General features: G+C 24.0%; 21 protein-coding genes and 29 non-coding genes across 50 annotated transcripts, besides 6 other annotated features; 20 read left to right on the top strand and 30 right to left on the bottom strand. All coding sequences in view use genetic code 5, as the record gives it.

Annotated features, from left to right (window-relative positions):
* Positions 1–34: a sequence feature (partial tRNA-Leu2 in duplicated region).
* Positions 35–345: a D loop (control region).
* A 3-nt stretch (positions 346–348) lies between these two features.
* On the top strand, positions 349–405 carry KEG52_t30. Its single transcript has one exon. It is a non-coding gene; the product is annotated as a tRNA-His (tRNA).
* Positions 406–425: 20 nt separating this feature from the next.
* ND4L (NADH dehydrogenase subunit 4L) lies at positions 426–695 on the top strand. Its single transcript has one exon. The coding sequence runs from the start codon at positions 426–428 to the stop codon at positions 693–695; it is 270 nt and encodes an 89-aa protein (YP_001096014.1).
* On the top strand, positions 685–1,998 carry ND4 (NADH dehydrogenase subunit 4). The gene has a single exon. It carries the CDS (start codon positions 685–687, stop codon positions 1,996–1,998), a length of 1,314 nt encoding a protein of 437 aa, YP_001096013.1.
* Positions 1,999–2,013: 15 nt separating this feature from the next.
* Positions 2,014–2,066, bottom strand: KEG52_t29. The gene has a single exon. It is a non-coding gene; the product is annotated as a tRNA-Trp (tRNA).
* KEG52_t28 lies at positions 2,067–2,128 on the top strand. The gene has a single exon. It is a non-coding gene; the product is annotated as a tRNA-Ser (tRNA).
* On the bottom strand, positions 2,129–2,184 carry KEG52_t27. Its single transcript has one exon. It is a non-coding gene; the product is annotated as a tRNA-Cys (tRNA).
* On the bottom strand, positions 2,185–2,850 carry COX2 (cytochrome c oxidase subunit II). The gene has a single exon. It carries the CDS (start codon positions 2,848–2,850, stop codon positions 2,185–2,187), a length of 666 nt encoding a protein of 221 aa, YP_001096012.1.
* Positions 2,834–4,387, bottom strand: COX1 (cytochrome c oxidase subunit I). Its single transcript has one exon. It carries the CDS (start codon positions 4,385–4,387, stop codon positions 2,834–2,836), a length of 1,554 nt encoding a protein of 517 aa, YP_001096011.1.
* Positions 4,388–4,443: 56 nt separating this feature from the next.
* On the bottom strand, positions 4,444–5,271 carry COX3 (cytochrome c oxidase subunit III). Its single transcript has one exon. It carries the CDS (start codon positions 5,269–5,271, stop codon positions 4,444–4,446), a length of 828 nt encoding a protein of 275 aa, YP_001096010.1.
* A 13-nt stretch (positions 5,272–5,284) lies between these two features.
* KEG52_t26 lies at positions 5,285–5,337 on the top strand. Its single transcript has one exon. It is a non-coding gene; the product is annotated as a tRNA-Glu (tRNA).
* On the top strand, positions 5,338–6,147 carry ND1 (NADH dehydrogenase subunit 1). Its single transcript has one exon. It carries the CDS (start codon positions 5,338–5,340, stop codon positions 6,145–6,147), a length of 810 nt encoding a protein of 269 aa, YP_001096009.2.
* Positions 6,148–6,152: 5 nt separating this feature from the next.
* On the top strand, positions 6,153–6,222 carry KEG52_t25. Its single transcript has one exon. It is a non-coding gene; the product is annotated as a tRNA-Tyr (tRNA).
* A 55-nt stretch (positions 6,223–6,277) lies between these two features.
* ND5 (NADH dehydrogenase subunit 5) lies at positions 6,278–7,960 on the top strand. Its single transcript has one exon. It carries the CDS (start codon positions 6,278–6,280, stop codon positions 7,958–7,960), a length of 1,683 nt encoding a protein of 560 aa, YP_001096008.1.
* On the bottom strand, positions 7,943–8,611 carry ATP6 (ATP synthase F0 subunit 6). Its single transcript has one exon. It carries the CDS (start codon positions 8,609–8,611, stop codon positions 7,943–7,945), a length of 669 nt encoding a protein of 222 aa, YP_001096007.1.
* On the bottom strand, positions 8,605–8,766 carry ATP8 (ATP synthase F0 subunit 8). The gene has a single exon. It carries the CDS (start codon positions 8,764–8,766, stop codon positions 8,605–8,607), a length of 162 nt encoding a protein of 53 aa, YP_001096006.1.
* Positions 8,767–8,778: 12 nt separating this feature from the next.
* Positions 8,779–8,833, bottom strand: KEG52_t24. Its single transcript has one exon. It is a non-coding gene; the product is annotated as a tRNA-Lys (tRNA).
* A 2-nt stretch (positions 8,834–8,835) lies between these two features.
* Positions 8,836–9,909, bottom strand: CYTB (cytochrome b). The gene has a single exon. It carries the CDS (start codon positions 9,907–9,909, stop codon positions 8,836–8,838), a length of 1,074 nt encoding a protein of 357 aa, YP_001096005.1.
* Positions 9,910–9,921: 12 nt separating this feature from the next.
* Positions 9,922–9,955: a sequence feature (partial tRNA-Leu2 in triplicated region).
* Positions 9,956–10,266: a D loop (control region).
* Positions 10,267–10,301: 35 nt separating this feature from the next.
* KEG52_t22 lies at positions 10,302–10,360 on the bottom strand. Its single transcript has one exon. It is a non-coding gene; the product is annotated as a tRNA-Gly (tRNA).
* A 7-nt stretch (positions 10,361–10,367) lies between these two features.
* On the bottom strand, positions 10,368–10,430 carry KEG52_t21. Its single transcript has one exon. It is a non-coding gene; the product is annotated as a tRNA-Pro (tRNA).
* Positions 10,431–10,434: 4 nt separating this feature from the next.
* KEG52_t20 lies at positions 10,435–10,497 on the bottom strand. The gene has a single exon. It is a non-coding gene; the product is annotated as a tRNA-Thr (tRNA).
* Positions 10,498–10,504: 7 nt separating this feature from the next.
* On the bottom strand, positions 10,505–10,562 carry KEG52_t19. The gene has a single exon. It is a non-coding gene; the product is annotated as a tRNA-Asn (tRNA).
* A 1-nt stretch (position 10,563) lies between these two features.
* Positions 10,564–10,626, bottom strand: KEG52_t18. Its single transcript has one exon. It is a non-coding gene; the product is annotated as a tRNA-Met (tRNA).
* Positions 10,627–11,592, top strand: ND2 (NADH dehydrogenase subunit 2). Its single transcript has one exon. It carries the CDS (start codon positions 10,627–10,629, stop codon positions 11,590–11,592), a length of 966 nt encoding a protein of 321 aa, YP_001096004.2.
* Positions 11,593–12,784, bottom strand: KEG52_r01. The gene has a single exon. It is a non-coding gene; the product is annotated as a 16S ribosomal RNA (ribosomal RNA).
* KEG52_t16 lies at positions 12,785–12,846 on the bottom strand. Its single transcript has one exon. It is a non-coding gene; the product is annotated as a tRNA-Arg (tRNA).
* Positions 12,847–13,588, bottom strand: KEG52_r02. Its single transcript has one exon. It is a non-coding gene; the product is annotated as a 12S ribosomal RNA (ribosomal RNA).
* Positions 13,589–13,632: 44 nt separating this feature from the next.
* KEG52_t15 lies at positions 13,633–13,687 on the bottom strand. The gene has a single exon. It is a non-coding gene; the product is annotated as a tRNA-Ile (tRNA).
* An 8-nt stretch (positions 13,688–13,695) lies between these two features.
* On the top strand, positions 13,696–13,750 carry KEG52_t14. The gene has a single exon. It is a non-coding gene; the product is annotated as a tRNA-Asp (tRNA).
* A 71-nt stretch (positions 13,751–13,821) lies between these two features.
* On the top strand, positions 13,822–13,879 carry KEG52_t13. The gene has a single exon. It is a non-coding gene; the product is annotated as a tRNA-Leu (tRNA).
* A 129-nt stretch (positions 13,880–14,008) lies between these two features.
* Positions 14,009–14,318: a D loop (control region).
* Positions 14,319–14,341: 23 nt separating this feature from the next.
* On the bottom strand, positions 14,342–14,393 carry KEG52_t12. Its single transcript has one exon. It is a non-coding gene; the product is annotated as a tRNA-Ala (tRNA).
* Positions 14,394–14,783: 390 nt separating this feature from the next.
* On the bottom strand, positions 14,784–14,839 carry KEG52_t11. The gene has a single exon. It is a non-coding gene; the product is annotated as a tRNA-Val (tRNA).
* Positions 14,840–14,933: 94 nt separating this feature from the next.
* KEG52_t10 lies at positions 14,934–14,990 on the top strand. Its single transcript has one exon. It is a non-coding gene; the product is annotated as a tRNA-Gln (tRNA).
* Positions 14,991–15,014: 24 nt separating this feature from the next.
* On the bottom strand, positions 15,015–15,074 carry KEG52_t09. Its single transcript has one exon. It is a non-coding gene; the product is annotated as a tRNA-Leu (tRNA).
* Positions 15,075–15,385: a D loop (control region).
* Positions 15,386–15,388: 3 nt separating this feature from the next.
* On the top strand, positions 15,389–15,444 carry KEG52_t08. Its single transcript has one exon. It is a non-coding gene; the product is annotated as a tRNA-His (tRNA).
* Positions 15,445–15,465: 21 nt separating this feature from the next.
* ND4L (NADH dehydrogenase subunit 4L) lies at positions 15,466–15,735 on the top strand. The gene has a single exon. The coding sequence runs from the start codon at positions 15,466–15,468 to the stop codon at positions 15,733–15,735; it is 270 nt and encodes an 89-aa protein (YP_001096003.1).
* ND4 (NADH dehydrogenase subunit 4) lies at positions 15,725–17,038 on the top strand. The gene has a single exon. It carries the CDS (start codon positions 15,725–15,727, stop codon positions 17,036–17,038), a length of 1,314 nt encoding a protein of 437 aa, YP_001096002.1.
* Positions 17,039–17,053: 15 nt separating this feature from the next.
* Positions 17,054–17,106, bottom strand: KEG52_t07. The gene has a single exon. It is a non-coding gene; the product is annotated as a tRNA-Trp (tRNA).
* Positions 17,107–17,168, top strand: KEG52_t06. Its single transcript has one exon. It is a non-coding gene; the product is annotated as a tRNA-Ser (tRNA).
* On the bottom strand, positions 17,169–17,224 carry KEG52_t05. Its single transcript has one exon. It is a non-coding gene; the product is annotated as a tRNA-Cys (tRNA).
* On the bottom strand, positions 17,225–17,890 carry COX2 (cytochrome c oxidase subunit II). The gene has a single exon. It carries the CDS (start codon positions 17,888–17,890, stop codon positions 17,225–17,227), a length of 666 nt encoding a protein of 221 aa, YP_001096001.1.
* Positions 17,874–19,427, bottom strand: COX1 (cytochrome c oxidase subunit I). Its single transcript has one exon. It carries the CDS (start codon positions 19,425–19,427, stop codon positions 17,874–17,876), a length of 1,554 nt encoding a protein of 517 aa, YP_001096000.1.
* A 56-nt stretch (positions 19,428–19,483) lies between these two features.
* On the bottom strand, positions 19,484–20,311 carry COX3 (cytochrome c oxidase subunit III). Its single transcript has one exon. The coding sequence runs from the start codon at positions 20,309–20,311 to the stop codon at positions 19,484–19,486; it is 828 nt and encodes a 275-aa protein (YP_001095999.1).
* A 13-nt stretch (positions 20,312–20,324) lies between these two features.
* KEG52_t04 lies at positions 20,325–20,377 on the top strand. Its single transcript has one exon. It is a non-coding gene; the product is annotated as a tRNA-Glu (tRNA).
* On the top strand, positions 20,378–21,187 carry ND1 (NADH dehydrogenase subunit 1). Its single transcript has one exon. It carries the CDS (start codon positions 20,378–20,380, stop codon positions 21,185–21,187), a length of 810 nt encoding a protein of 269 aa, YP_001095998.2.
* Positions 21,188–21,202: 15 nt separating this feature from the next.
* Positions 21,203–21,262, top strand: KEG52_t03. Its single transcript has one exon. It is a non-coding gene; the product is annotated as a tRNA-Tyr (tRNA).
* Positions 21,263–21,317: 55 nt separating this feature from the next.
* ND5 (NADH dehydrogenase subunit 5) lies at positions 21,318–23,000 on the top strand. The gene has a single exon. The coding sequence runs from the start codon at positions 21,318–21,320 to the stop codon at positions 22,998–23,000; it is 1,683 nt and encodes a 560-aa protein (YP_001095997.1).
* Positions 22,983–23,651, bottom strand: ATP6 (ATP synthase F0 subunit 6). Its single transcript has one exon. It carries the CDS (start codon positions 23,649–23,651, stop codon positions 22,983–22,985), a length of 669 nt encoding a protein of 222 aa, YP_001095996.1.
* Positions 23,645–23,806, bottom strand: ATP8 (ATP synthase F0 subunit 8). Its single transcript has one exon. It carries the CDS (start codon positions 23,804–23,806, stop codon positions 23,645–23,647), a length of 162 nt encoding a protein of 53 aa, YP_001095995.1.
* A 12-nt stretch (positions 23,807–23,818) lies between these two features.
* KEG52_t02 lies at positions 23,819–23,873 on the bottom strand. Its single transcript has one exon. It is a non-coding gene; the product is annotated as a tRNA-Lys (tRNA).
* A 2-nt stretch (positions 23,874–23,875) lies between these two features.
* Positions 23,876–24,949, bottom strand: CYTB (cytochrome b). Its single transcript has one exon. The coding sequence runs from the start codon at positions 24,947–24,949 to the stop codon at positions 23,876–23,878; it is 1,074 nt and encodes a 357-aa protein (YP_001095994.1).
* Positions 24,950–24,961: the final 12 nt, after the last annotated feature.

Here is a 24,961-nt window from a genome sequence, read left to right as displayed (position 1 = left end):
AAGTATGGTTTTTAAGATATTAATAAACAAATTTAAATAATTATAAACATGTACAGACTAACACAAAGTGTAAATAAAATCCGCTGTAAATAACTATTAAGTAATTAGTATTAATTACCCAATTAAAAGTAACTACATTTTTAGAGATGTTTTTCTATTGATTGAAGTCTGACGTCCTTATAAATATGTGGTATACGTATATTGTTGTTTTTTTTATTTATGCTTAATCCTTTAGTTAAACTAAAGTATTAAATTATAAATTTTATTAATAATTTAATAAGCAATAAATTTACGTAAGTAAATATTCATAGCTTTCATTTAAAAAAAATCCTTTGGGATTTTAGGGTTGTTTATTTAGTTTAAATTAAAACAACAAATTGTGATTTTGTAGATAATTGTAACGATTATTAAATAAAAATAATTTAATAATACTTTTATTTGTATTTTTTATTTTTAGGGGTTTGGTTAACATTTTTTTTTTTTGTTATAGACTTTTGAGAGTAATAATTTCTATAGAATTTATAGTTATTTTTTTATTCTTTATTGTTCTTAAAAATTTTTATAGAGAGGAGTATTTTGCTTTATTGTTATTTTTAGTAATAGTAGTAAGCGATAGTATTTTAGGGTTGGTTTTATTGACTTTAAAGGTTTTTTTTAGCGGGGATGATATGATTAATTTAATCGATGTTTTTTAATTTGGTTTTTTTGGTTTTATCATTGTTACTATTCTTTGACTTGATTTATTATTATTTTTTATATTTTTTTTTAATAGGTCTTGTTTATTATTATATTGTGAATATTATTATTTATGATTATTTCTTATATTTTTTTGTAGATAATATTTCTTATTTATTGGTTATTTTATCATTTTATATTATTATATTAATTAATATTTATTTATTTAATTTTGATGATAATAAAATTATATATTTGTTTAATTTATTGGTTTTTTTCTTATTTTATTGTTTTTTTGTTAATAATTTGATTTTGATATATGTGTTTTTTGAGGCTTGTTTATTGCCTTTGATGATTGTAATTTTTTTAAATGGGTTGACTATAGAGCGATTAAAAGCTAGAACATATTTGATACTTTATACTCTTTTTGGGTCTTTTATTTTTTTATTAATAGTAATTGTTATAGATGTTTCTTTAAATATAGTTTTAGTTAAATTGAAAGCTTTTAATATAGAGACTAGCTATTTATGAGTTTTAGGGGTTTTTATTTTTTTAATTAAAATACCTATATATGGGGTTCATATTTGATTAACTAAAGCTCATGTTGAAGCTCCTGTCTACGGGTCTATAGTTTTAGCTGGGATTTTATTAAAGTTAGGAGGATATGGTCTTTATTGTTTAATAAATTATCTTAGAATTGTGAAATTTAAAATTTTGAGATGTAGTATTTTAAGAATTAGATTAATAGGGGCTTTAATAATTAGTGTAATTTGTTTACGTCAGATGGATGTAAAATTGATTATTGCTTGTTCGTCGGTTAGACATATAAGAATAGTGTTAGGAGGAATATTTTCTTTTAGTGAAATAGGGCTATGAGGGAGAGTGGGGCTAATATACGCACATGGGCTGTGTTCAAGAGGAATATTTTTTTTTAGAAATATCTTATATGATCGTTTGTATACACGAAATTTAATTTTTTTTAAAGGTTTATTTTATATTTATCCTTTTTTAGTTTATTTATGAATTTTATTTAATTTAATTAACATAGGTTTTCCTCCTTTTATAAATTTTTTTTTTGAGTTAATTTTAGTTTTTAGAATTATTAATAATAGACTATTTTTTATTTTTTTACTGTCAATTAATTTAATATTAGTTGTATTTTATAGTTTATTGTTATTTTGTCGGCTAGGGCATGGGAATACTTATTTATATCAATATATTATTAAAAATTTAAGGTTTTTAGAATTAAAGATTTTGATCTTTCATCTTTTTTATTTGTTTTTATTTTTAATAAAAATTAGTTTTATTATTTGTTTGGTTTAAATTTAAAATTTATATTTAAATTATATTTTTTACTTTGAAGGTAAATAGTTTTATTAACTTAAAATTTTAATTAGTTAGCTATGTATAAGCGTTTATTTTGAAAATAAAAGAAAGAATTTTCTACTAGTTTAATGTTAAAAGATTAAGCGTTTGCTTGTTAAAAAGTTAGAAGCTTTTTTTAGATCTTTACAAGGATTTGATAAAATTAATAAAATTATTTATGTTAGAAATTTTTAAGCAAATAGGTATAAATCTGTGGTTTGCTCCACAAATTTCTGAACATTGACCATAAAATATCCCTGGTCGAGAAGGGTATAGATTAATTTGGTTTAAACGACCGGGGATTGCGTCAGTTTTTACCCCTATTCTTTGAATCGTTCAAGAGTGAATTACATCAGCGGAAGTGATAAGTAATCGTGTAAAAGTGTTTATAGGGATATAAATTTTATTATCAGTTTCAATTAATCGAAATTTTTCTTTTCTGTTTTCTATGAATGAGTCAAATCTGCAATTAAAATCTCTATATTCGTAGGATCAATATCATTGGTGGCCGATGATTTTTATTGTAAGGTTAGGTGAAAAAGTTTCTTCTATTAAATACAGTAAACGAAGGCTAGGGAGAGCGATGAAAATTAATAGTAGTATAGGTATTAGTGTTCAGATTAATTCTAGAGTTTGATTTTCGTTTAGATTTAAATTAACACTATTTAAATACATTATTCTGAGTAAGTTAATTAATAGAAATCTAATAATTCTAGAGATTACAATTATTGAGTGATCATGAAAAAAGAGTAGTTGTTCTATAATAGGAGAATTAGCGTTTTGGAAATATATTCTATTTCAGTGTGACATAGTGGGTTAGAAAAGAAATTTCATCAAAGGTATGAGAGATTGGCCTGTTTTGGACAAATCATTCTGAGTCTGGGCCTCTGAAGTTATAAATAAATAGTTTGTTTTTATGAATTAATCTTAAATAAATTATTGAGATGAATAAAAACACACTGGTAATTCTAATTATACTTCCTAGAGAAGAAATTCAATTCCATAAATAAAAGAAGTCAGGATAATCAGAATATCGTCGAGGTATGCCATTTAGACCTAAAAAGTGTTGAGGAAAGAAAGTTATGTTCACGCCTGTGAATATTAGGAAAAAGTGAATTTTTATTAAATTATTATTAAATCTTATGCTAAATATTATGGGCCATCAAAAGAAAACTCCTCTAAAAATTGCAAATACAGCTCCTATAGATAAAACGTAGTGAAAATGAGCAACTACGTAGTAGGTGTCATGAAGAATAGTGTCAATTGAGGAGTTTGCTAGAATTACTCCTGTTACGCCTCCTATTGAGAATAAAAAAATAAATCCGATATTTCAAATTATGGAGATATTTCATTTGAAGTATGATCCATAAATAGTTGCTATTCATGAGAAAATTTTAATTCCTGTAGGAACGGCGATAATTATAGTGGCGGCAGTAAAATATGCTCGTGAGTCGATGTCTATACCTACTGTGAACATGTGATGAGCTCATACAATAAATCCTAATAATCCGATAGCTATTATTGCATAAATTATCCCTAAAGCGCCAAATGTTTGTTTTTTATTTCTATTGGTAAAAATAGTTTGTGAGATAATTCCAAATCCGGGCAGGATCAAAATATATACTTCTGGGTGGCCAAAAAATCAAAATAAGTGTTGGTATAATACAGGATCCCCTCCTCCTCTGGGATCAAAAAATCTTGTATTGAAATTTCGATCTGTCAATAATATTGTGATAGCTCCAGCTAAGACAGGTAGGGATAAGAGTAATAAGACAGCTGTGATTAAGATAGATCAAGAAAATAAGGATATTTGCTCTAATTTTATATTTTTTGGCCGTATATTGATGATGGTGCAGATGAAATTAATGGCTCCTATAATAGAGGAAACTCCGGCTAAGTGAAGACTAAAAATAGTTATATCTACAGATACGCTTCTGTGAAATAAAGAAGAAGAGAGAGGGGGGTATACTGTTCATCCTGTTCCAGCCCCTCTTTCTACTCATGAAGAGAGAATTAGTAGTGATAGAGAAACAGGCAGTAATCAGAAACTTATGTTATTTATTCGAGGGAAAGCTATATCAGGGGCATTTATTATAATGGGGATTAGTCAGTTTCCGAATCCTCCAATTATAATAGGTATAACTATGAAAAAGATTATTACAAAAGCATGAGAAGTGACTAGAACGTTATATATTTGATCATTTTTTAAGAAAGAGCCGGGTTGAGAAAGTTCGATTCGAATCAAAGCTCTTATTGCTGAGCCTAGCATTCCGGATCATAGTCCAAATATAAAATATAAAGTGCCAATATCTTTATGGTTAGTAGATGAAATTCATTTGTTTATTATAAAATACACATACCACATATTTATATATTTTTAAGATATAAAAATTTTGTATTTAATTAATTAAAAAATCATCAATATATAAAAGTATATAAATAAAGTCAAACAACATCAACAAAATGTCAATATCAAATAGCAGCCTCTAAGCCAAAGTGGTGTTTGTTATTTATTTCTATTTTATTTAGTCGTATTAATATCACAAATAAAAAAAGAGTTCCAATTGTGACATGAAGTCCGTGGAATCCTGTTGTTATAAAGAAGGTAGAGCCGTAAACTCTGTCGTTTATAGAGAATTTTGCTTCTCTATATTCGTAAACCTGAAGTAACCTAAATAAGACGCCCAGGGTTAAGGTTAATCAAAGTCTAAATATCCTATTATTATAATTTCTATTTAAGACTGAGTGATGGCATCAAGTTACTGTAATACCTGAGGAGAGAAGAATTAAAGTATTTAGAAGAGGGATTTGATAGGGATTAAATATGTAAATTTGGTAAGGAGGCCAGGTTCTTCCAATTTCAATTTCTGGAGAGAGGCTAAAATGAAAAAATCCTCAGAAGAAACTAAAAAAAAATATAATTTCTCTTAAAATAAATAATAATATCCTAAATTTTAATCCTGTGACCACCTTTTGAGTGTGACACCCTTGGAAAGATCCTTCTCGACAAATGTCTCGTCATCAATTGAACATACAAATAATTAGTAGGGCTAACAAAATAAAAATTATTTTTATATTGCTAGAGGTTCTATTTTTTATTAGAATAATGGATTGAGTTATTAAGTTTATTAATCTCAACGAAGTAATTAATGGCCAGGGCCTTAAGTCAACAATGTGAAATATATGTTTTCATTTTTTTAAAAAAGTTTTATTATTATAGTAATTTGACATTTCGTTGACATGAATCTAATTAGTCATTATAGTAAGTTTTGTATTCAATAAATTAATTATTAGATAATTTTATTATTTTTGTTACTTTTTTTTATAGTTTTATTAAGAATTGCTTTTCTCACTTTGATAGAACGGAAAATTTTAGGGTATATACAAATTCGAAAGGGCCCTAATAAAATAAGTGTGTTAGGGCTAGTTCAACCTGTTTTGGATGGTATGAAATTGTTTATAAAAGAATCTTTTTATATTAAAAGAGTTAATAAGTTTATATTTAATGTTTTTCCTTTTTTATTTTTTATATTAATAATAAATTGTTGATTTATATACATGTTTAATAAATATCATATTGTTAGTTATAGTCTGGTTTTTTTTATTTTGATTTCTGGTTTAAGAGTTCATAGTGTTTTAGGGGTTAGATGAGCCTCTAATTCTAAGTATGCTTTATTAGGAGCTTATCGTTTAGTGTCTCAAACAGTGTCTTATGAAGTTGGGTTAGTATTTTTATTGATAAATTTTGTTTTATTAAGTAAAAGATATAATTTATTAGATTTAATAGTTTTTAATAATTTTAGATTGATATCCTTTTATATTATATTTAATTTATTTTTAATTTGATTGGTAGTTATATTAGCGGAATTAAACCGTGCTCCTTTTGTATTTCTCTGAGAGAGAAAGAGAGCTGGTTTCTGGGTTTATATTGAGTTTGGATCTGGAAAATTTGCTTTGTTATTTTTAGCAGAGTATGGAAATATTATTTTTTTTTTCTTATTTGAGATCTGTTATATTTTTTATAAAAAATTGAATATTATTAATGTTATTAATTTTATTTTTAGTGGTATGAGTGCGAGGAACATTTCCTCGTTATCGTTATGATAATTTAATAAGGTTGAATTGAAAGGTGTTTCTGCCTTTTATTTTATTAATATATGTATTGATTTTTTTTATAAATTTTAATATATAATTTTAGTTAAAATTATATTAAAAATAACTTATAAATTAAAGGTTAATGTGATTTTTTTTAGTAGGTTATATTTTTTTTATAGGGGTGCTAGTGAATTTATTTATGTTGTATTATTTTATTTTGGAGGAAAATTTTATATTGCTAGAGGTTGTCTTATGAGATTTTTCATTGTTAGAGGTAAAATTGTATTTTTATGTGGATTATATGTCAGTGTTATTTATATTAGTGGTTAGAATAATTTCTATATTAACTTTTTTTTTTAGAAGGGTGTATATAGGAGTAGAGAATAATAAATATTATTTTATTATTTTGACTTTTATTTTTGTAATTTCTATATTTATTGTTATTTTGGGGATGAATTTATGAATAATTTTATTAGGGTGAGATATGTTGGGTGTAGTGTCTTATTTTTTAGTGGTGTTTTATAATTCTGAGATAAGAAATTATTCAGGTATTATTACTGTTATAACAAATCGTTGAGGGGATGTAGGCTTGATTTTGTCTTTATTTTTTTTTTTAAATGATTATTCTTTTGATATTATTAGAGAGGCTAGGTTAAAGAATTTATTTTTTATTTTTTTATTAATAAGATGTTTTACTAAAAGAGCTCAGTTTCCTTTTAGAGCGTGGCTTCCTTTAGCAATAGCGGCGCCTACTCCGATTTCGGCTTTGGTTCATTCCTCAACTTTAGTAACAGCAGGTGTTTATTTATTTATTCGGTTTAGGGGGTTTTTTAAAAATAATAGCTTTTTATTAAAGTTAGTTTTATTATTAAGAGTTTTTACTCTAAGGGTGGCAGGAGTAATAGCTTTTTTTGAAATAGATTTAAAAAAGGTTATTGCTTTTTCTACTCTTTCTCAATTAAGTTTGATAATAATTGTTTTATTTTTAGGTAATGAGGTTTTAAGATTTTTTCATATTCTTAGGCATGCTTTATACAAAGCTATGTTATTTTTATGTTCAGGGGTGTTAATTCATGAGAGAGGGAATAATCAAGATATTCGAGGGATAAATAAAGTATTGAAAAGTAATAAGTTAGTGCCTAGAGTTTTATTAGTTTGTAGGTTGTCTTTAATAGGTTTTCCTTTTTTAAGAGGATTTTATTCAAAGGATTTAATTATAGAAATAGTTTTTTCTTTGAATTTTAATGTATTTTTTTTTAGGTTTATAGTAGTTTCTGTTGTTCTTACTGTCATTTATAGTTTGCGTTTAATTTATTATAGGGTTTTAATAGGAAAAATAGGGGGTAGGTTTAATTTTGTTAGAGAGTGAAATTTTATATATTTAGTTTTAATATTAGGAGGAGTAGGTGTCCTGTTTTTAGGGTCTTTATTGAATTGGCTAATAATTGAGAAATTGGAGTTTATTTTTTTAATTAAAAGAGTGAAAAGATTGTGTTTAGTGCTGGTTTTAATTAGATTTTTTTTTTATTTTTGTGTAAATATGGATTTTTTAAAAATTTTAAAAAATAAGCAATACATATATACAAGATTTTTTTTAGTTTCTTTTCAAGGGGCTGTTTTTAATGTTTTATTTAATAAAACCAATTATATAGTATTTTATTTTGAACAAATATTTGAGAGCTCTCACTCTAAAGTTTTTTATGTAAGTGTGGAAGATAGAATTGCATATTTGGGTCTGATTAAGTATTTTTATTTTTATTTTAGCTTAATAGGCTTATTATTGGGTTATAAATTTTTATTTGTCAAATTAGTTAGTTTCTCTTAGGTAAAGAGAGATTAGGGTAATGAAAACATATCTTTGGATTACAGCTACAGCTGTTTCAAGTATTATTAAAATAATTAAAATAAAAAAAATAGTAGAGAATAATAATATTCTGTGACCTAGTATAGTGCTTAAAAGTGAGATTAAAATATGACCTGCGATTATGTTCGTTCTTAACCGAATAGAGAGTGTAATAGGGCGAATTAAAGATCTAATAGTCTCAATAATTACTATAAAAGGGCATAAAAGAATAGGGGTGTTTAAAGGGACAAGGTGTGAAAATCTTTTTAAAGGATTAAAAATTCATCTTTTTAAAAATAAGTTTAATCATAATGGCATGGCTATTCTTAAAGAAATAGATAGGTGTCTAGTTGGGGTAAAAATAAATGGAAAAAGTCTTATAAGGTTAGAAACAGAAATTAATAAGAATAAACTGATTAAAATATTTATAAATAAAATTTGTGATTTTTTTACATTATTCATTAGATTATTAAACATACTTTTATTGATTAATAGAATTGTAGTGGGATAACGGGATCTTTGAAAGAAGAGATTTTTAGGGAAAATAAGTAATAAAACAAATATAGCAACTCAGTTATTAAAAAAAAAAGTTTGGGATGCGGGGTCAAATATTGAAAATATATTATTTATCATTTTAATTTAAAATTTGGATTTATAAGAGTTCTATTTGTGGAGTTTGAAATTTTTTGTTTAAAAGGGGTGTAGAATAAGGTTAGGGATAGCGTAAGTATAGAAATTATAAGACATATAAAAATAAAAATTCAATTTATAGGGTTTATTTGTGGGATTCATTATAACAAAGAGGTTTGTATCTTAAAGCTTAAGAGGCTTATGCTTTGCTTAAGCTATATAATGATTTATAAATATCTTAAGAAAAAAATAAAATATACCAGTCTAGAAAATATAGAAGTTTCTATAAAAGGCTCTTCAATAGGGGCGGCTCCCATCAAAGTCAAAAATAAGAAGTTTATTAGTCAGGTAAAATAAAAAATTTTGAAGGTTATTGTTTCGTTATTTAAGTGTATTTTAATAGATTTAATGAAAGGTAAAGTTATTAAAATAAAAATAGACATAAATAATATTAGCACTCCTCCTAGCTTATTAGGGATGGTTCGTAAAATTGCATAAGCGAATAAAAAATATCATTCAGGTTGGATATGAGGGGGTGTGCTTAAAGGATTAGCTATAATGAAATTGTCAGGGTCTATAAAAATAAAAGGGAAAATGTTACATAAAATCAAAAAAATTATTATAAATAACCAAACAGTTAGTAAGTCTTTTCAGATAAAAAAAGGGTAAAAAGGGATTTTATCATAATTTGAGTTTAAGCCTAAGGGGTTATTAGACCCTTTTTCGTGTAAAAAAATAATGTGAATCAGTACTATACTTGTTATGATTAAAGGTAAAATAAAGTGTAGGGAGAAAAATCGCATTAGAGTGGGTTTTCTTACTGAAAACCTCCCCCATAACCAGGTTGTTATTGTTTGTCCGAAATAAGGGAAAGAAGAGAGTAAACTAGTGATTACTGTAGCACCTCAAAATCTTATTTGTCCTCATGGAAGTACGTAGCCTAAAAAGGCGGTGGCAAATAATAGCATTAAAATAGTGAATCCTGAGAATCAAACTTTATTTAGGTTAGAGAAAGATTTGAATATTAAGCTTCGTCCAATATGTATGTAAATAAAAATAAAAAAAAAGGAAGCTCCGTTGGCATGTATTGAACGCATCATTCAGCCTAAGTTTATATTTCGAGAGATTTGGCTAATTGAATCAAAAGAAGAGATTACTCTGTTCTCATAGAATATAGATAAGAGTAAACCTGTTGATAGTTGAATGGTTAAGCAAATTCCTAACAAAGCCCCAAAATTTCATCAGTATGAAATATTAGAGGGCATAGGTATGTATAAATTTTTTGTATAAAAATTTGACATTTTTAAAGTTTAAAGTATGGTTTTTAAGATATTAATAAATAAATTTAAATAATTATAAACATGTACAGACTAACACAAAGTGTAAATAAAATCCGCTGTAAATAACTATTAAGTAATTAGTATTAATTACCCAATTAAAAGTAACTATATTTTTAGAGATGTTTTTCTATTGATTGAAGTCTGACGTCCTTATAAATATGTGGTATACGTATATTGTTGTTTTTTTTATTTATGCTTAATCCTTTAGTTAAACTAAAGTATTAAATTATAAATTTTATTAATAATTTAATAAGCAATAAATTTATGTAAGTAAATATTCATAGCTTTCATTTAAAAAAAATCCTTTGGGATTTTAGGTTTATTATGATAAGATTTTAACTTGATTATTATTTTATTTTTAAAAAAAATCTTTTTAATTGGAAATTAAATATACTTTATATATTAATAAAATTATTAATTCAAAAAAGAAGTTTTCAATTTAAATCTCCAAAATTTATAGTTTTTATTTAACTTATTTTTTGATTTTGTTCATAGTTAAAACTTTTTTAATTTACAAAATTAATATAATAATAAATATATTATATGAACAATGGGATATTTTTATCAGTTTTATCATTAACAATGATTAGCTTCTTTTTAGCTTTCATTAAATTTTAATAAAAGGAGGATCCTTGATAGAATTATGAGTTCTATAACTTATATATAGTTTATTTTATTATTATTCAATTATCTTTTTTAAAAATTTTAACAAGTATTTTTTATATATTTACAGTTTTGTTTTGCGTTTCTAGAAACTCTCTCTTTTTTTTTTGAGTTTTATTAGAATTAAATATGCTATTTTTTATTATTTTAAATAATAATTTGAGGGTGTTTATGGTTAACTCTTTAATAAGTTATTTTATTTTACAAAGATTAACTAGAAATTTTATTTTAATAGGTTTTGTTTGTTTTCAGATTAATAAAATATGAATATTTGAGTATGAGGTTTTGATTTTTTTATGTTTTTGGTTAAAATTAGGGTTTTTTCCTTTTCATTCTTGATATTATCAAATTAGAGAAAATATATGTTGAGATATATGGTTTTTATTAAACACTTTTCAGAAATTGGTTATTATTTGAGGGTTGTCTTTTTATATGTTGAAGATTTTTTTTTTACAATTAATAATTATATTGAATGCTTTTTATTCTTTATTTGAGGTGATTAATCAAAATTCTTTACGTTGGATGATTAATAGGTCTTCTTTAAATCATTATAGATGAGTGCTTATTAGTATAACGTATATTGGTATAATTTGAGAAATTTATTGGTTGTATTATTTATTTATAAGAATTGTTTTGTTATTTTTAATAAAAATAAAGAATTTAAATAGATTGTTTACTTTAAGAGTAGGGGGATCATTAATTTTTAAATTATTAGTTTTTATTGTAATAATAAGATTCTTAGGTGTTCCTCCTTTGGCTGGTTTTTTGCCAAAGTTTTTAGTTTTATTGAGAGTAAATAATATTTTTGTCTTAATATTATTATTAATAGTAAGTTTATTTAGAGGGTTTATATATTTAGTTTATAGATTTTCTATAATTTATAATTTTTGTTTAAGAAAGATTATTAATGAGAAAAATTGATTTATATATATGTTTATAATTAGGTTTACTTTTTTAGTTAATTTTATAGGGTTTTTTTAAAAAAAGTTAGTTATTATTTAATAATATAAATTAATATAGCTATTCTTATATATTTTTTAATAACTGATAAAATTTATTTTTAATTAATCCTTTCGTACTAAATTAAAATATTTTTATTTATAGATAGAAACTAACCTGGCTCACGCCGGTTTAAACTCAAATCATGTAATAATTTAAAAGATGAGCAATCTTTCTTAAATAAATTCTGCTTTATTTAGATTTATTAATTCAACATCGAGGTCGTAAACTATTATATCAATATGAGCTTTCCATAATAATTACGCTGTTATCCCTGGAGTATTTTTCATTAATGTAAATTTTATCTTAAAAATAAAGTTTTTTAATATTTTTTTATCGCCCCAATCAAAATTAAATAATAAATAGATGTTGTTTAATTAAAAATTCACAGGGTCTTCTTGTCCCATATGATTATAAAAACTTTTTCATTTTTAAATGAATTTATATTTTTATTTTTAAAATAAATAATACTTATTAATCCATTCTTTTAGCATTCAATTAAAATCTTATTTCAATACCTTTGTAAAGTCAAAATACTTTAGCAATTTAAAAATTTATCATTGAGCAGAATTTATTTTTAATAATAACTAAAAAAAATGTTTTTATTAAACAGTTAAATATTTTTTTTGTCGAGTTTTTAAAAAATAAAAATGTTTTTATACTAATTTCTAAATTTTTTTATAAAATTAAAATTTATTTTATTATTATTATTAAAGAATATATTATTATGATTAGTGTGTAATTAATTTATAACAATTTTTAATAAATATTAAATTTTTTATTAAGTGTAAGAGTTTATTTATCTTCTATTTATTAAACTTTTATTTAATAAAAAGGATAATTTTTTATTTTATTTTAAAAAATTTAATTATCCTTATCTAAAATAATATTTATTTTAACCAGATATAAAAAATATGTATTTCATTTAAATTCTATTATGTGTTGTATATAAATTATTTAATATTTATATTTTAACAAATAATAGTTCATTTTTTTTCGGGAAAAAAAAATTAAGTTTGTTTTTTATAGAACCCTTATACAAAAGGTATAAAAAGTCTTTTTTTAAAAATTTTTAAAAGCCTTTACAGTTATTAAAAAAAATGTTTTATTTGAATTATTAAAAGATTTAATTTTATTTATTAAAGGAGTTTTGTTGTGTTTTTTTATAATTTTACATTAAAAGAAAATTTCTAAGGCTATGTCGAAAATAGTTGTAAATTGTTTTACTTTTTTAATTAAAAACACCTTCCGGTGTTTTTACTTTGTTACGACTTATCTCTTAGAGAATGACGGGCAATATGTACACTTAAAATTTTTTTATTCAAATTTATTTTATAGATAAATTTTACTTTTAAATTTTTCTTATTTTGATTATTTCAAATTTTCAATTTTTGTGAGATTTTAATCTGGTATAATTTATTTCAGACTTGCGCATTAGCTGCACTTTGCCCTAAAAATTCTTTTTAAAAACATTTAAAAATTTTTTATAAAATTTTTAAATAGAGGTATACAAACTGTAGAAGTTTACTAACGTAAGTAAGATTAAGGGGTTTTATCCATTACAGAATAAATTCCTCTAAAATTATTTTAAGCCGCCAATTTTTTTTAGTTTCGTGATTTTCATTTACTACTAATTTTTATATTTTAATAGGGTATCTAATCCTAGGTGTTGCTAACTAAAAATCAATAAAAAATATATTTTTAAAAAATTTAAATTTCACCTTAATATTTTTTATATTATAATTTTTATATAAAATTATTTTATAAAATATATACTTAAATCAATTATTGTATAACCGCAACTGCTGGCACAAATTTTTGTTATTGATATATTAATTAAAACTATATTTATTTAAAATTTTATAATTTTTTTTTCTAAATTATGAGTTAATTTTATAAAAATTTTAATTTTTATAAGTATTACACTAAAAATAAATGTATATTTCATCATTAAGGTAAAATTACATTTAAGAAATTTAAATTCTTTACATTTGTCTGCCACTTAATATATTATTATTGTATAATTAATTTTTTTTTATTATATATTAACTTATTATTTATTTTAAATTAAAATATTTTTAATAATAAAAGCTAGTTAAAGTTATAACTTAAAATTGTCATTTTTAGATTACTATTGTTAGTGTTTTTTAGTTTGATAAAAAACTAATATTTAGGCTTATTTTGATAGAATAAATTTAGCAATTTTGCTTTTATTATTTAAATTGGCAGATTATGTGTTATATTTAGAATATAAAGAAGAAAATAATATTTCATTTAAAATAGACAGTTGTCTTTTTAGTTTTGTAAGAACTAAATCTTTTGTAGAATATATTTTAATATAATTAATCATTATTTAATTTTTTTAAGTATGATTTTTAAGATATTAATAAACAAATTTAAATAATTATAAACATGTATAGACTAACACAAAGTGTAAATAAAATCCGCTGTAAATAACTATTAAGTAATTAGTATTAATTACCCAATTAAAAGTAACTATATTTTTAGAGATGTTTTTCTATTGATTGAAGTCTGACGTCCTTATAAATATGTGGTATACGTATATTGTTGTTTTTTTTATTTATGCTTAATCCTTTAGTTAAACTAAGTATTAAATTATAAATTTTATTAATAATTTAATAAGCAATAAATTTACGTAAGTAAATATTCATAGCTTTCATTTAAAAAAAATCCTTTGGGATTTTAGGTTTATTATGATAAGATTTTAACTTGATTATCATAATTTGCTTGCAAAGTAAATATTGCTATTAAATAAGGTAATTTATATTTTTCAAAAATTTATAGTTTAATAGGTTGAGTATATATTAATTTAAATTTTTGGTTAATGATCATTAGTATTGCTAATTATTTGCATATTTTAATAGGCGACGGGGTATTTGTTGAAAAGAAATGTAGTCATAGCATACTTATACTTTGATCAGTCTGGGTAGCCTTTAGATTATTTTAAGCCTTCGAGCATCTAGGAACGGATTCTCTAGAAGTGTTAGAGTTTTTTTGTTTTTTATTTATCTTGTGCATTAATTTTGTTATATTTAAAGTGACAATAAAATTTATTATACTATTTTTGTGGTTTTATATATATATATATATATATTCAACCTATAAATTATAATTTTTGTTTTTTTGCTTTATTGTTATCTTTTAGGCAGAGATTGTTATTAATATTTTTTTTCTAGTAAGGTAATTATTTTTAATAAATTCATTTTCTTATTATAACAGCCTTAGGGTTGATGAGTTTTTCATGAATTTGATCATTTTTTGAAATAACAATAAAGTATTTTACTAAATTTTAATTGTGAGTTTAGTATTTAATGTAAGTTGAACATATTAAATTTTGATTTTAATAATATAAATGTAAATTATAATACTAATTGATTAAATTTAAAATGTAGATTTCGATCTACAATTTAAGTATGGTTTTTAAGATATTAATAAATAAATTTAAATAATTATAAACATGTACAGACTAACACAAAGTGTAAATAAAATCCGCTGTAAATAACTATTAAGTAATTAGTATTAATTACCCAATTAAAAGTAACTATATTTTTAGAGATGTTTTTCTATTGATTGAAGTCTGACGTCCTTATAAATATGTGGTATACGTATATTGTTGTTTTTTTTATTTATGCTTAATCCTTTAGTTAAACTAAAGTATTAAATTATAAATTTTATTAATAATTTAATAAGCAATAAATTTACGTAAGTAAATATTCATAGCTTTCATTTAAAAAAAATCCTTTGGGATTTTAGGGTTGTTTATTTAGTTTAAATTAAAACAACAAATTGTGATTTTGTAGATAATTGTAACGATTATTAAATAAAAATAATTTAATAATACTTTTATTTGTATTTTTTATTTTTAGGGGTTTGGTTAACATTTTTTTTTTTTGTTATAGACTTTTGAGAGTAATAATTTCTATAGAATTTATAGTTATTTTTTTATTCTTTATTGTTCTTAAAAATTTTTATAGAGAGGAGTATTTTGCTTTATTGTTATTTTTAGTAATAGTAGTAAGCGATAGTATTTTAGGGTTGGTTTTATTGACTTTAAAGGTTTTTTTTAGCGGGGATGATATGATTAATTTAATCGATGTTTTTTAATTTGGTTTTTTTGGTTTTATCATTGTTACTATTCTTTGACTTGATTTATTATTATTTTTTATATTTTTTTTTAATAGGTCTTGTTTATTATTATATTGTGAATATTATTATTTATGATTATTTCTTATATTTTTTTGTAGATAATATTTCTTATTTATTGGTTATTTTATCATTTTATATTATTATATTAATTAATATTTATTTATTTAATTTTGATGATAATAAAATTATATATTTGTTTAATTTATTGGTTTTTTTCTTATTTTATTGTTTTTTTGTTAATAATTTGATTTTGATATATGTGTTTTTTGAGGCTTGTTTATTGCCTTTGATGATTGTAATTTTTTTAAATGGGTTGACTATAGAGCGATTAAAAGCTAGAACATATTTGATACTTTATACTCTTTTTGGGTCTTTTATTTTTTTATTAATAGTAATTGTTATAGATGTTTCTTTAAATATAGTTTTAGTTAAATTGAAAGCTTTTAATATAGAGACTAGCTATTTATGAGTTTTAGGGGTTTTTATTTTTTTAATTAAAATACCTATATATGGGGTTCATATTTGATTAACTAAAGCTCATGTTGAGTCTCCTGTCTACGGGTCTATAGTTTTAGCTGGGATTTTATTAAAGTTAGGAGGATATGGTCTTTATTGTTTAATAAATTATCTTAGAATTGTGAAATTTAAAATTTTGAGATGTAGTATTTTAAGAATTAGATTAATAGGGGCTTTAATAATTAGTGTAATTTGTTTACGTCAGATGGATGTAAAATTGATTATTGCTTGTTCGTCGGTTAGACATATAAGAATAGTGTTAGGAGGAATATTTTCTTTTAGTGAAATAGGGCTATGAGGGAGAGTGGGGCTAATATACGCACATGGGCTGTGTTCAAGAGGAATATTTTTTTTTAGAAATATCTTATATGATCGTTTGTATACACGAAATTTAATTTTTTTTAAAGGTTTATTTTATATTTATCCTTTTTTAGTTTATTTATGAATTTTATTTAATTTAATTAACATAGGTTTTCCTCCTTTTATAAATTTTTTTTTTGAGTTAATTTTAGTTTTTAGAATTATTAATAATAGACTATTTTTTATTTTTTTACTGTCAATTAATTTAATATTAGTTGTATTTTATAGTTTATTGTTATTTTGTCGGCTAGGGCATGGGAATACTTATTTATATCAATATATTATTAAAAATTTAAGGTTTTTAGAATTAAAGATTTTGATCTTTCATCTTTTTTATTTGTTTTTATTTTTAATAAAAATTAGTTTTATTATTTGTTTGGTTTAAATTTAAAATTTATATTTAAATTATATTTTTTACTTTGAAGGTAAATAGTTTTATTAACTTAAAATTTTAATTAGTTAGCTATGTATAAGCGTTTATTTTGAAAATAAAAGAAAGAATTTTCTACTAGTTTAATGTTAAAAGATTAAGCGTTTGCTTGTTAAAAAGTTAGAAGCTTTTTTTAGATCTTTACAAGGATTTGATAAAATTAATAAAATTATTTATGTTAGAAATTTTTAAGCAAATAGGTATAAATCTGTGGTTTGCTCCACAGATTTCTGAACATTGACCATAAAATATCCCTGGTCGAGAAGGGTATAGATTAATTTGGTTTAAACGACCGGGGATTGCGTCAGTTTTTACCCCTATTCTTTGAATCGTTCAAGAGTGAATTACATCAGCGGAAGTGATAAGTAATCGTGTAAAAGTGTTTATAGGGATATAAATTTTATTATCAGTTTCAATTAATCGAAATTTTTCTTTTCTGTTTTCTATGAATGAGTCAAATCTGCAATTAAAATCTCTATATTCGTAGGATCAATATCATTGGTGGCCGATGATTTTTATTGTAAGGTTAGGTGAAAAAGTTTCTTCTATTAAATACAGTAAACGAAGGCTAGGGAGAGCGATGAAAATTAATAGTAGTATAGGTATTAGTGTTCAGATTAATTCTAGAGTTTGATTTTCGTTTAGATTTAAATTAACACTATTTAAATACATTATTCTGAGTAAGTTAATTAATAGAAATCTAATAATTCTAGAGATTACAATTATTGAGTGATCATGAAAAAAGAGTAGTTGTTCTATAATAGGAGAATTAGCGTTTTGGAAATATATTCTATTTCAGTGTGACATAGTGGGTTAGAAAAGAAATTTCATCAAAGGTATGAGAGATTGGCCTGTTTTGGACAAATCATTCTGAGTCTGGGCCTCTGAAGTTATAAATAAATAGTTTGTTTTTATGAATTAATCTTAAATAAATTATTGAGATGAATAAAAACACACTGGTAATTCTAATTATACTTCCTAGAGAAGAAATTCAATTCCATAAATAAAAGAAGTCAGGATAATCAGAATATCGTCGAGGTATGCCATTTAGACCTAAAAAGTGTTGAGGAAAGAAAGTTATGTTCACGCCTGTGAATATTAGGAAAAAGTGAATTTTTATTAAATTATTATTAAATCTTATGCTAAATATTATGGGCCATCAAAAGAAAACTCCTCTAAAAATTGCAAATACAGCTCCTATAGATAAAACGTAGTGAAAATGAGCAACTACGTAGTAGGTGTCATGAAGAATAGTGTCAATTGAGGAGTTTGCTAGAATTACTCCTGTTACGCCTCCTATTGAGAATAAAAAAATAAATCCGATATTTCAAATTATGGAGATATTTCATTTGAAGTATGATCCATAAATAGTTGCTATTCATGAGAAAATTTTAATTCCTGTAGGAACGGCGATAATTATAGTGGCGGCAGTAAAATATGCTCGTGAGTCGATGTCTATACCTACTGTGAACATGTGATGAGCTCATACAATAAATCCTAATAATCCGATAGCTATTATTGCATAAATTATCCCTAAAGCGCCAAATGTTTGTTTTTTATTTCTATTGGTAAAAATAGTTTGTGAGATAATTCCAAATCCGGGCAGGATCAAAATATATACTTCTGGGTGGCCAAAAAATCAAAATAAGTGTTGGTATAATACAGGATCCCCTCCTCCTCTGGGATCAAAAAATCTTGTATTGAAATTTCGATCTGTCAATAATATTGTGATAGCTCCAGCTAAGACAGGTAGGGATAAGAGTAATAAGACAGCTGTGATTAAGATAGATCAAGAAAATAAGGATATTTGCTCTAATTTTATATTTTTTGGCCGTATATTGATGATGGTGCAGATGAAATTAATGGCTCCTATAATAGAGGAAACTCCGGCTAAGTGAAGACTAAAAATAGTTATATCTACAGATACGCTTCTGTGAAATAAAGAAGAAGAGAGAGGGGGGTATACTGTTCATCCTGTTCCAGCCCCTCTTTCTACTCATGAAGAGAGAATTAGTAGTGATAGAGAAACAGGCAGTAATCAGAAACTTATGTTATTTATTCGAGGGAAAGCTATATCAGGGGCATTTATTATAATGGGGATTAGTCAGTTTCCGAATCCTCCAATTATAATAGGTATAACTATGAAAAAGATTATTACAAAAGCATGAGAAGTGACTAGAACGTTATATATTTGATCATTTTTTAAGAAAGAGCCGGGTTGAGAAAGTTCGATTCGAATCAAAGCTCTTATTGCTGAGCCTAGCATTCCGGATCATAGTCCAAATATAAAATATAAAGTGCCAATATCTTTATGGTTAGTAGATGAAATTCATTTGTTTATTATAAAATACACATACCACATATTTATATATTTTTAAGATATAAAAATTTTGTATTTAATTAATTAAAAAATCATCAATATATAAAAGTATATAAATAAAGTCAAACAACATCAACAAAATGTCAATATCAAATAGCAGCCTCTAAGCCAAAGTGGTGTTTGTTATTTATTTCTATTTTATTTAGTCGTATTAATATCACAAATAAAAAAAGAGTTCCAATTGTGACATGAAGTCCGTGGAATCCTGTTGTTATAAAGAAGGTAGAGCCGTAAACTCTGTCGTTTATAGAGAATTTTGCTTCTCTATATTCGTAAACCTGAAGTAACCTAAATAAGACGCCCAGGGTTAAGGTTAATCAAAGTCTAAATATCCTATTATTATAATTTCTATTTAAGACTGAGTGATGGCATCAAGTTACTGTAATACCTGAGGAGAGAAGAATTAAAGTATTTAGAAGAGGGATTTGATAGGGATTAAATATGTAAATTTGGTAAGGAGGCCAGGTTCTTCCAATTTCAATTTCTGGAGAGAGGCTAAAATGAAAAAATCCTCAGAAGAAACTAAAAAAAAATATAATTTCTCTTAAAATAAATAATAATATCCTAAATTTTAATCCTGTGACCACCTTTTGAGTGTGACACCCTTGGAAAGATCCTTCTCGACAAATGTCTCGTCATCAATTGAACATACAAATAATTAGTAGGGCTAACAAAATAAAAATTATTTTTATATTGCTAGAGGTTCTATTTTTTATTAGAATAATGGATTGAGTTATTAAGTTTATTAATCTCAACGAAGTAATTAATGGCCAGGGCCTTAAGTCAACAATGTGAAATATATGTTTTCATTTTTTTAAAAAAGTTTTATTATTATAGTAATTTGACATTTCGTTGACATGAATCTAATTAGTCATTATAGTAAGTTTTGTATTCAATAAATTAATTATTAGATAATTTTATTATTTTTGTTACTTTTTTTTATAGTTTTATTAAGAATTGCTTTTCTCACTTTGATAGAACGGAAAATTTTAGGGTATATACAAATTCGAAAGGGCCCTAATAAAATAAGTGTGTTAGGGCTAGTTCAACCTGTTTTGGATGGTATGAAATTGTTTATAAAAGAATCTTTTTATATTAAAAGAGTTAATAAGTTTATATTTAATGTTTTTCCTTTTTTATTTTTTATATTAATAATAAATTGTTGATTTATATACATGTTTAATAAATATCATATTGTTAGTTATAGTCTGGTTTTTTTTATTTTGATTTCTGGTTTAAGAGTTCATAGTGTTTTAGGGGTTAGATGAGCCTCTAATTCTAAGTATGCTTTATTAGGAGCTTATCGTTTAGTGTCTCAAACAGTGTCTTATGAAGTTGGGTTAGTATTTTTATTGATAAATTTTGTTTTATTAAGTAAAAGATATAATTTATTAGATTTAATAGTTTTTAATAATTTTAGATTGATATCCTTTTATATTATATTTAATTTATTTTTAATTTGATTGGTAGTTATATTAGCGGAATTAAACCGTGCTCCTTTTGTATTTCTCTGAGAGAGAAAGAGAGCTGGTTTCTGGGTTTATATTGAGTTTGGATCCAGAAAATTTGCTTTGTTATTTTTAGCAGAGTATGGAAATATTATTTTTTTTTTCTTATTTGAGATCTGTTATATTTTTTATAAAAAATTGAATATTATTAATGTTATTAATTTTATTTTTAGTGGTATGAGTGCGAGGAACATTTCCTCGTTATCGTTATGATAATTTAATAAGGTTGAATTGAAAGGTGTTTCTGCCTTTTATTTTATTAATATATGTATTGATTTTTTTTATAAATTTTAATATATAATTTTAGTTAAAATTATATTAAAAATAACTTATAAATTAAAGGTTAATGTGATTTTTTTTAGTAGGTTATATTTTTTTTATAGGGGTGCTAGTGAATTTATTTATGTTGTATTATTTTATTTTGGAGGAAAATTTTATATTGCTAGAGGTTGTCTTATGAGATTTTTCATTGTTAGAGGTAAAATTGTATTTTTATGTGGATTATATGTCAGTGTTATTTATATTAGTGGTTAGAATAATTTCTATATTAACTTTTTTTTTTAGAAGGGTGTATATAGGAGTAGAGAATAATAAATATTATTTTATTATTTTGACTTTTATTTTTGTAATTTCTATATTTATTGTTATTTTGGGGATGAATTTATGAATAATTTTATTAGGGTGAGATATGTTGGGTGTAGTGTCTTATTTTTTAGTGGTGTTTTATAATTCTGAGATAAGAAATTATTCAGGTATTATTACTGTTATAACAAATCGTTGAGGGGATGTAGGCTTGATTTTGTCTTTATTTTTTTTTTTAAATGATTATTCTTTTGATATTATTAGAGAGGCTAGGTTAAAGAATTTATTTTTTATTTTTTTATTAATAAGATGTTTTACTAAAAGAGCTCAGTTTCCTTTTAGAGCGTGGCTTCCTTTAGCAATAGCGGCGCCTACTCCGATTTCGGCTTTGGTTCATTCCTCAACTTTAGTAACAGCAGGTGTTTATTTATTTATTCGGTTTAGGGGGTTTTTTAAAAATAATAGCTTTTTATTAAAGTTAGTTTTATTATTAAGAGTTTTTACTCTAAGGGTGGCAGGAGTAATAGCTTTTTTTGAAATAGATTTAAAAAAGGTTATTGCTTTTTCTACTCTTTCTCAATTAAGTTTGATAATAATTGTTTTATTTTTAGGTAATGAGGTTTTAAGATTTTTTCATATTCTTAGGCATGCTTTATACAAAGCTATGTTATTTTTATGTTCAGGGGTGTTAATTCATGAGAGAGGGAATAATCAAGATATTCGAGGGATAAATAAAGTATTGAAAAGTAATAAGTTAGTGCCTAGAGTTTTATTAGTTTGTAGGTTGTCTTTAATAGGTTTTCCTTTTTTAAGAGGATTTTATTCAAAGGATTTAATTATAGAAATAGTTTTTTCTTTGAATTTTAATGTATTTTTTTTTAGGTTTATAGTAGTTTCTGTTGTTCTTACTGTCATTTATAGTTTGCGTTTAATTTATTATAGGGTTTTAATAGGAAAAATAGGGGGTAGGTTTAATTTTGTTAGAGAGTGAAATTTTATATATTTAGTTTTAATATTAGGAGGAGTAGGTGTCCTGTTTTTAGGGTCTTTATTGAATTGGCTAATAATTGAGAAATTGGAGTTTATTTTTTTAATTAAAAGAGTGAAAAGATTGTGTTTAGTGCTGGTTTTAATTAGATTTTTTTTTTATTTTTGTGTAAATATGGATTTTTTAAAAATTTTAAAAAATAAGCAATACATATATACAAGATTTTTTTTAGTTTCTTTTCAAGGGGCTGTTTTTAATGTTTTATTTAATAAAACCAATTATATAGTATTTTATTTTGAACAAATATTTGAGAGCTCTCACTCTAAAGTTTTTTATGTAAGTGTGGAAGATAGAATTGCATATTTGGGTCTGATTAAGTATTTTTATTTTTATTTTAGCTTAATAGGCTTATTATTGGGTTATAAATTTTTATTTGTCAAATTAGTTAGTTTCTCTTAGGTAAAGAGAGATTAGGGTAATGAAAACATATCTTTGGATTACAGCTACAGCTGTTTCAAGTATTATTAAAATAATTAAAATAAAAAAAATAGTAGAGAATAATAATATTCTGTGACCTAGTATAGTGCTTAAAAGTGAGATTAAAATATGACCTGCGATTATGTTCGCTCTTAACCGAATAGAGAGTGTAATAGGGCGAATTAAAGATCTAATAGTCTCAATAATTACTATAAAAGGGCATAAAAGAATAGGGGTGTTTAAAGGGACAAGGTGTGAAAATCTTTTTAAAGGATTAAAAATTCATCTTTTTAAAAATAAGTTTAATCATAATGGCATGGCTATTCTTAAAGAAATAGATAGGTGTCTAGTTGGGGTAAAAATAAATGGAAAAAGTCTTATAAGGTTAGAAACAGAAATTAATAAGAATAAACTGATTAAAATATTTATAAATAAAATTTGTGATTTTTTTACATTATTCATTAGATTATTAAACATACTTTTATTGATTAATAGAATTGTAGTGGGATAACGGGATCTTTGAAAGAAGAGATTTTTAGGGAAAATAAGTAATAAAACAAATATAGCAACTCAGTTATTAAAAAAAAAAGTTTGGGATGCGGGGTCAAATATTGAAAATATATTATTTATCATTTTAATTTAAAATTTGGATTTATAAGAGTTCTATTTGTGGAGTTTGAAATTTTTTGTTTAAAAGGGGTGTAGAATAAGGTTAGGGATAGCGTAAGTATAGAAATTATAAGACATATAAAAATAAAAATTCAATTTATAGGGTTTATTTGTGGGATTCATTATAACAAAGAGGTTTGTATCTTAAAGCTTAAGAGGCTTATGCTTTGCTTAAGCTATATAATGATTTATAAATATCTTAAGAAAAAAATAAAATATACCAGTCTAGAAAATATAGAAGTTTCTATAAAAGGCTCTTCAATAGGGGCGGCTCCCATCAAAGTCAAAAATAAGAAGTTTATTAGTCAGGTAAAATAAAAAATTTTGAAGGTTATTGTTTCGTTATTTAAGTGTATTTTAATAGATTTAATGAAAGGTAAAGTTATTAAAATAAAAATAGACATAAATAATATTAGCACTCCTCCTAGCTTATTAGGGATGGTTCGTAAAATTGCATAAGCGAATAAAAAATATCATTCAGGTTGGATATGAGGGGGTGTGCTTAAAGGATTAGCTATAATGAAATTGTCAGGGTCTATAAAAATAAAAGGGAAAATGTTACATAAAATCAAAAAAATTATTATAAATAACCAAACAGTTAGTAAGTCTTTTCAGATAAAAAAAGGGTAAAAAGGGATTTTATCATAATTTGAGTTTAAGCCTAAGGGGTTATTAGACCCTTTTTCGTGTAAAAAAATAATGTGAATCAGTACTATACTTGTTATGATTAAAGGTAAAATAAAGTGTAGGGAGAAAAATCGCATTAGAGTGGGTTTTCTTACTGAAAACCTCCCCCATAACCAGGTTGTTATTGTTTGTCCGAAATAAGGGAAAGAAGAGAGTAAACTAGTGATTACTGTAGCACCTCAAAATCTTATTTGTCCTCATGGAAGTACGTAGCCTAAAAAGGCGGTGGCAAATAATAGCATTAAAATAGTGAATCCTGAGAATCAAACTTTATTTAGGTTAGAGAAAGATTTGAATATTAAGCTTCGTCCAATATGTATGTAAATAAAAATAAAAAAAAAGGAAGCTCCGTTGGCATGTATTGAACGCATCATTCAGCCTAAGTTTATATTTCGAGAGATTTGGCTAATTGAATCAAAAGAAGAGATTACTCTGTTCTCATAGAATATAGATAAGAGTAAACCTGTTGATAGTTGAATGGTTAAGCAAATTCCTAACAAAGCCCCAAAATTTCATCAGTATGAAATATTAGAGGGCATAGGTATGTATAAATTTTTTGTATAAAAATTTGACATTTTTAAAGTTTA

The sequence above is a fragment of the mitochondrial genome of Galendromus occidentalis, assembly GCF_000255335.2.
Source record: "Galendromus occidentalis mitochondrion, complete genome".
NCBI lineage: Eukaryota > Metazoa > Arthropoda > Arachnida > Mesostigmata > Phytoseiidae > Galendromus > Galendromus occidentalis.
Note: the sequence above shows the minus strand (reverse complement) of the source record. Positions and strands in the feature narration are given on the sequence as shown.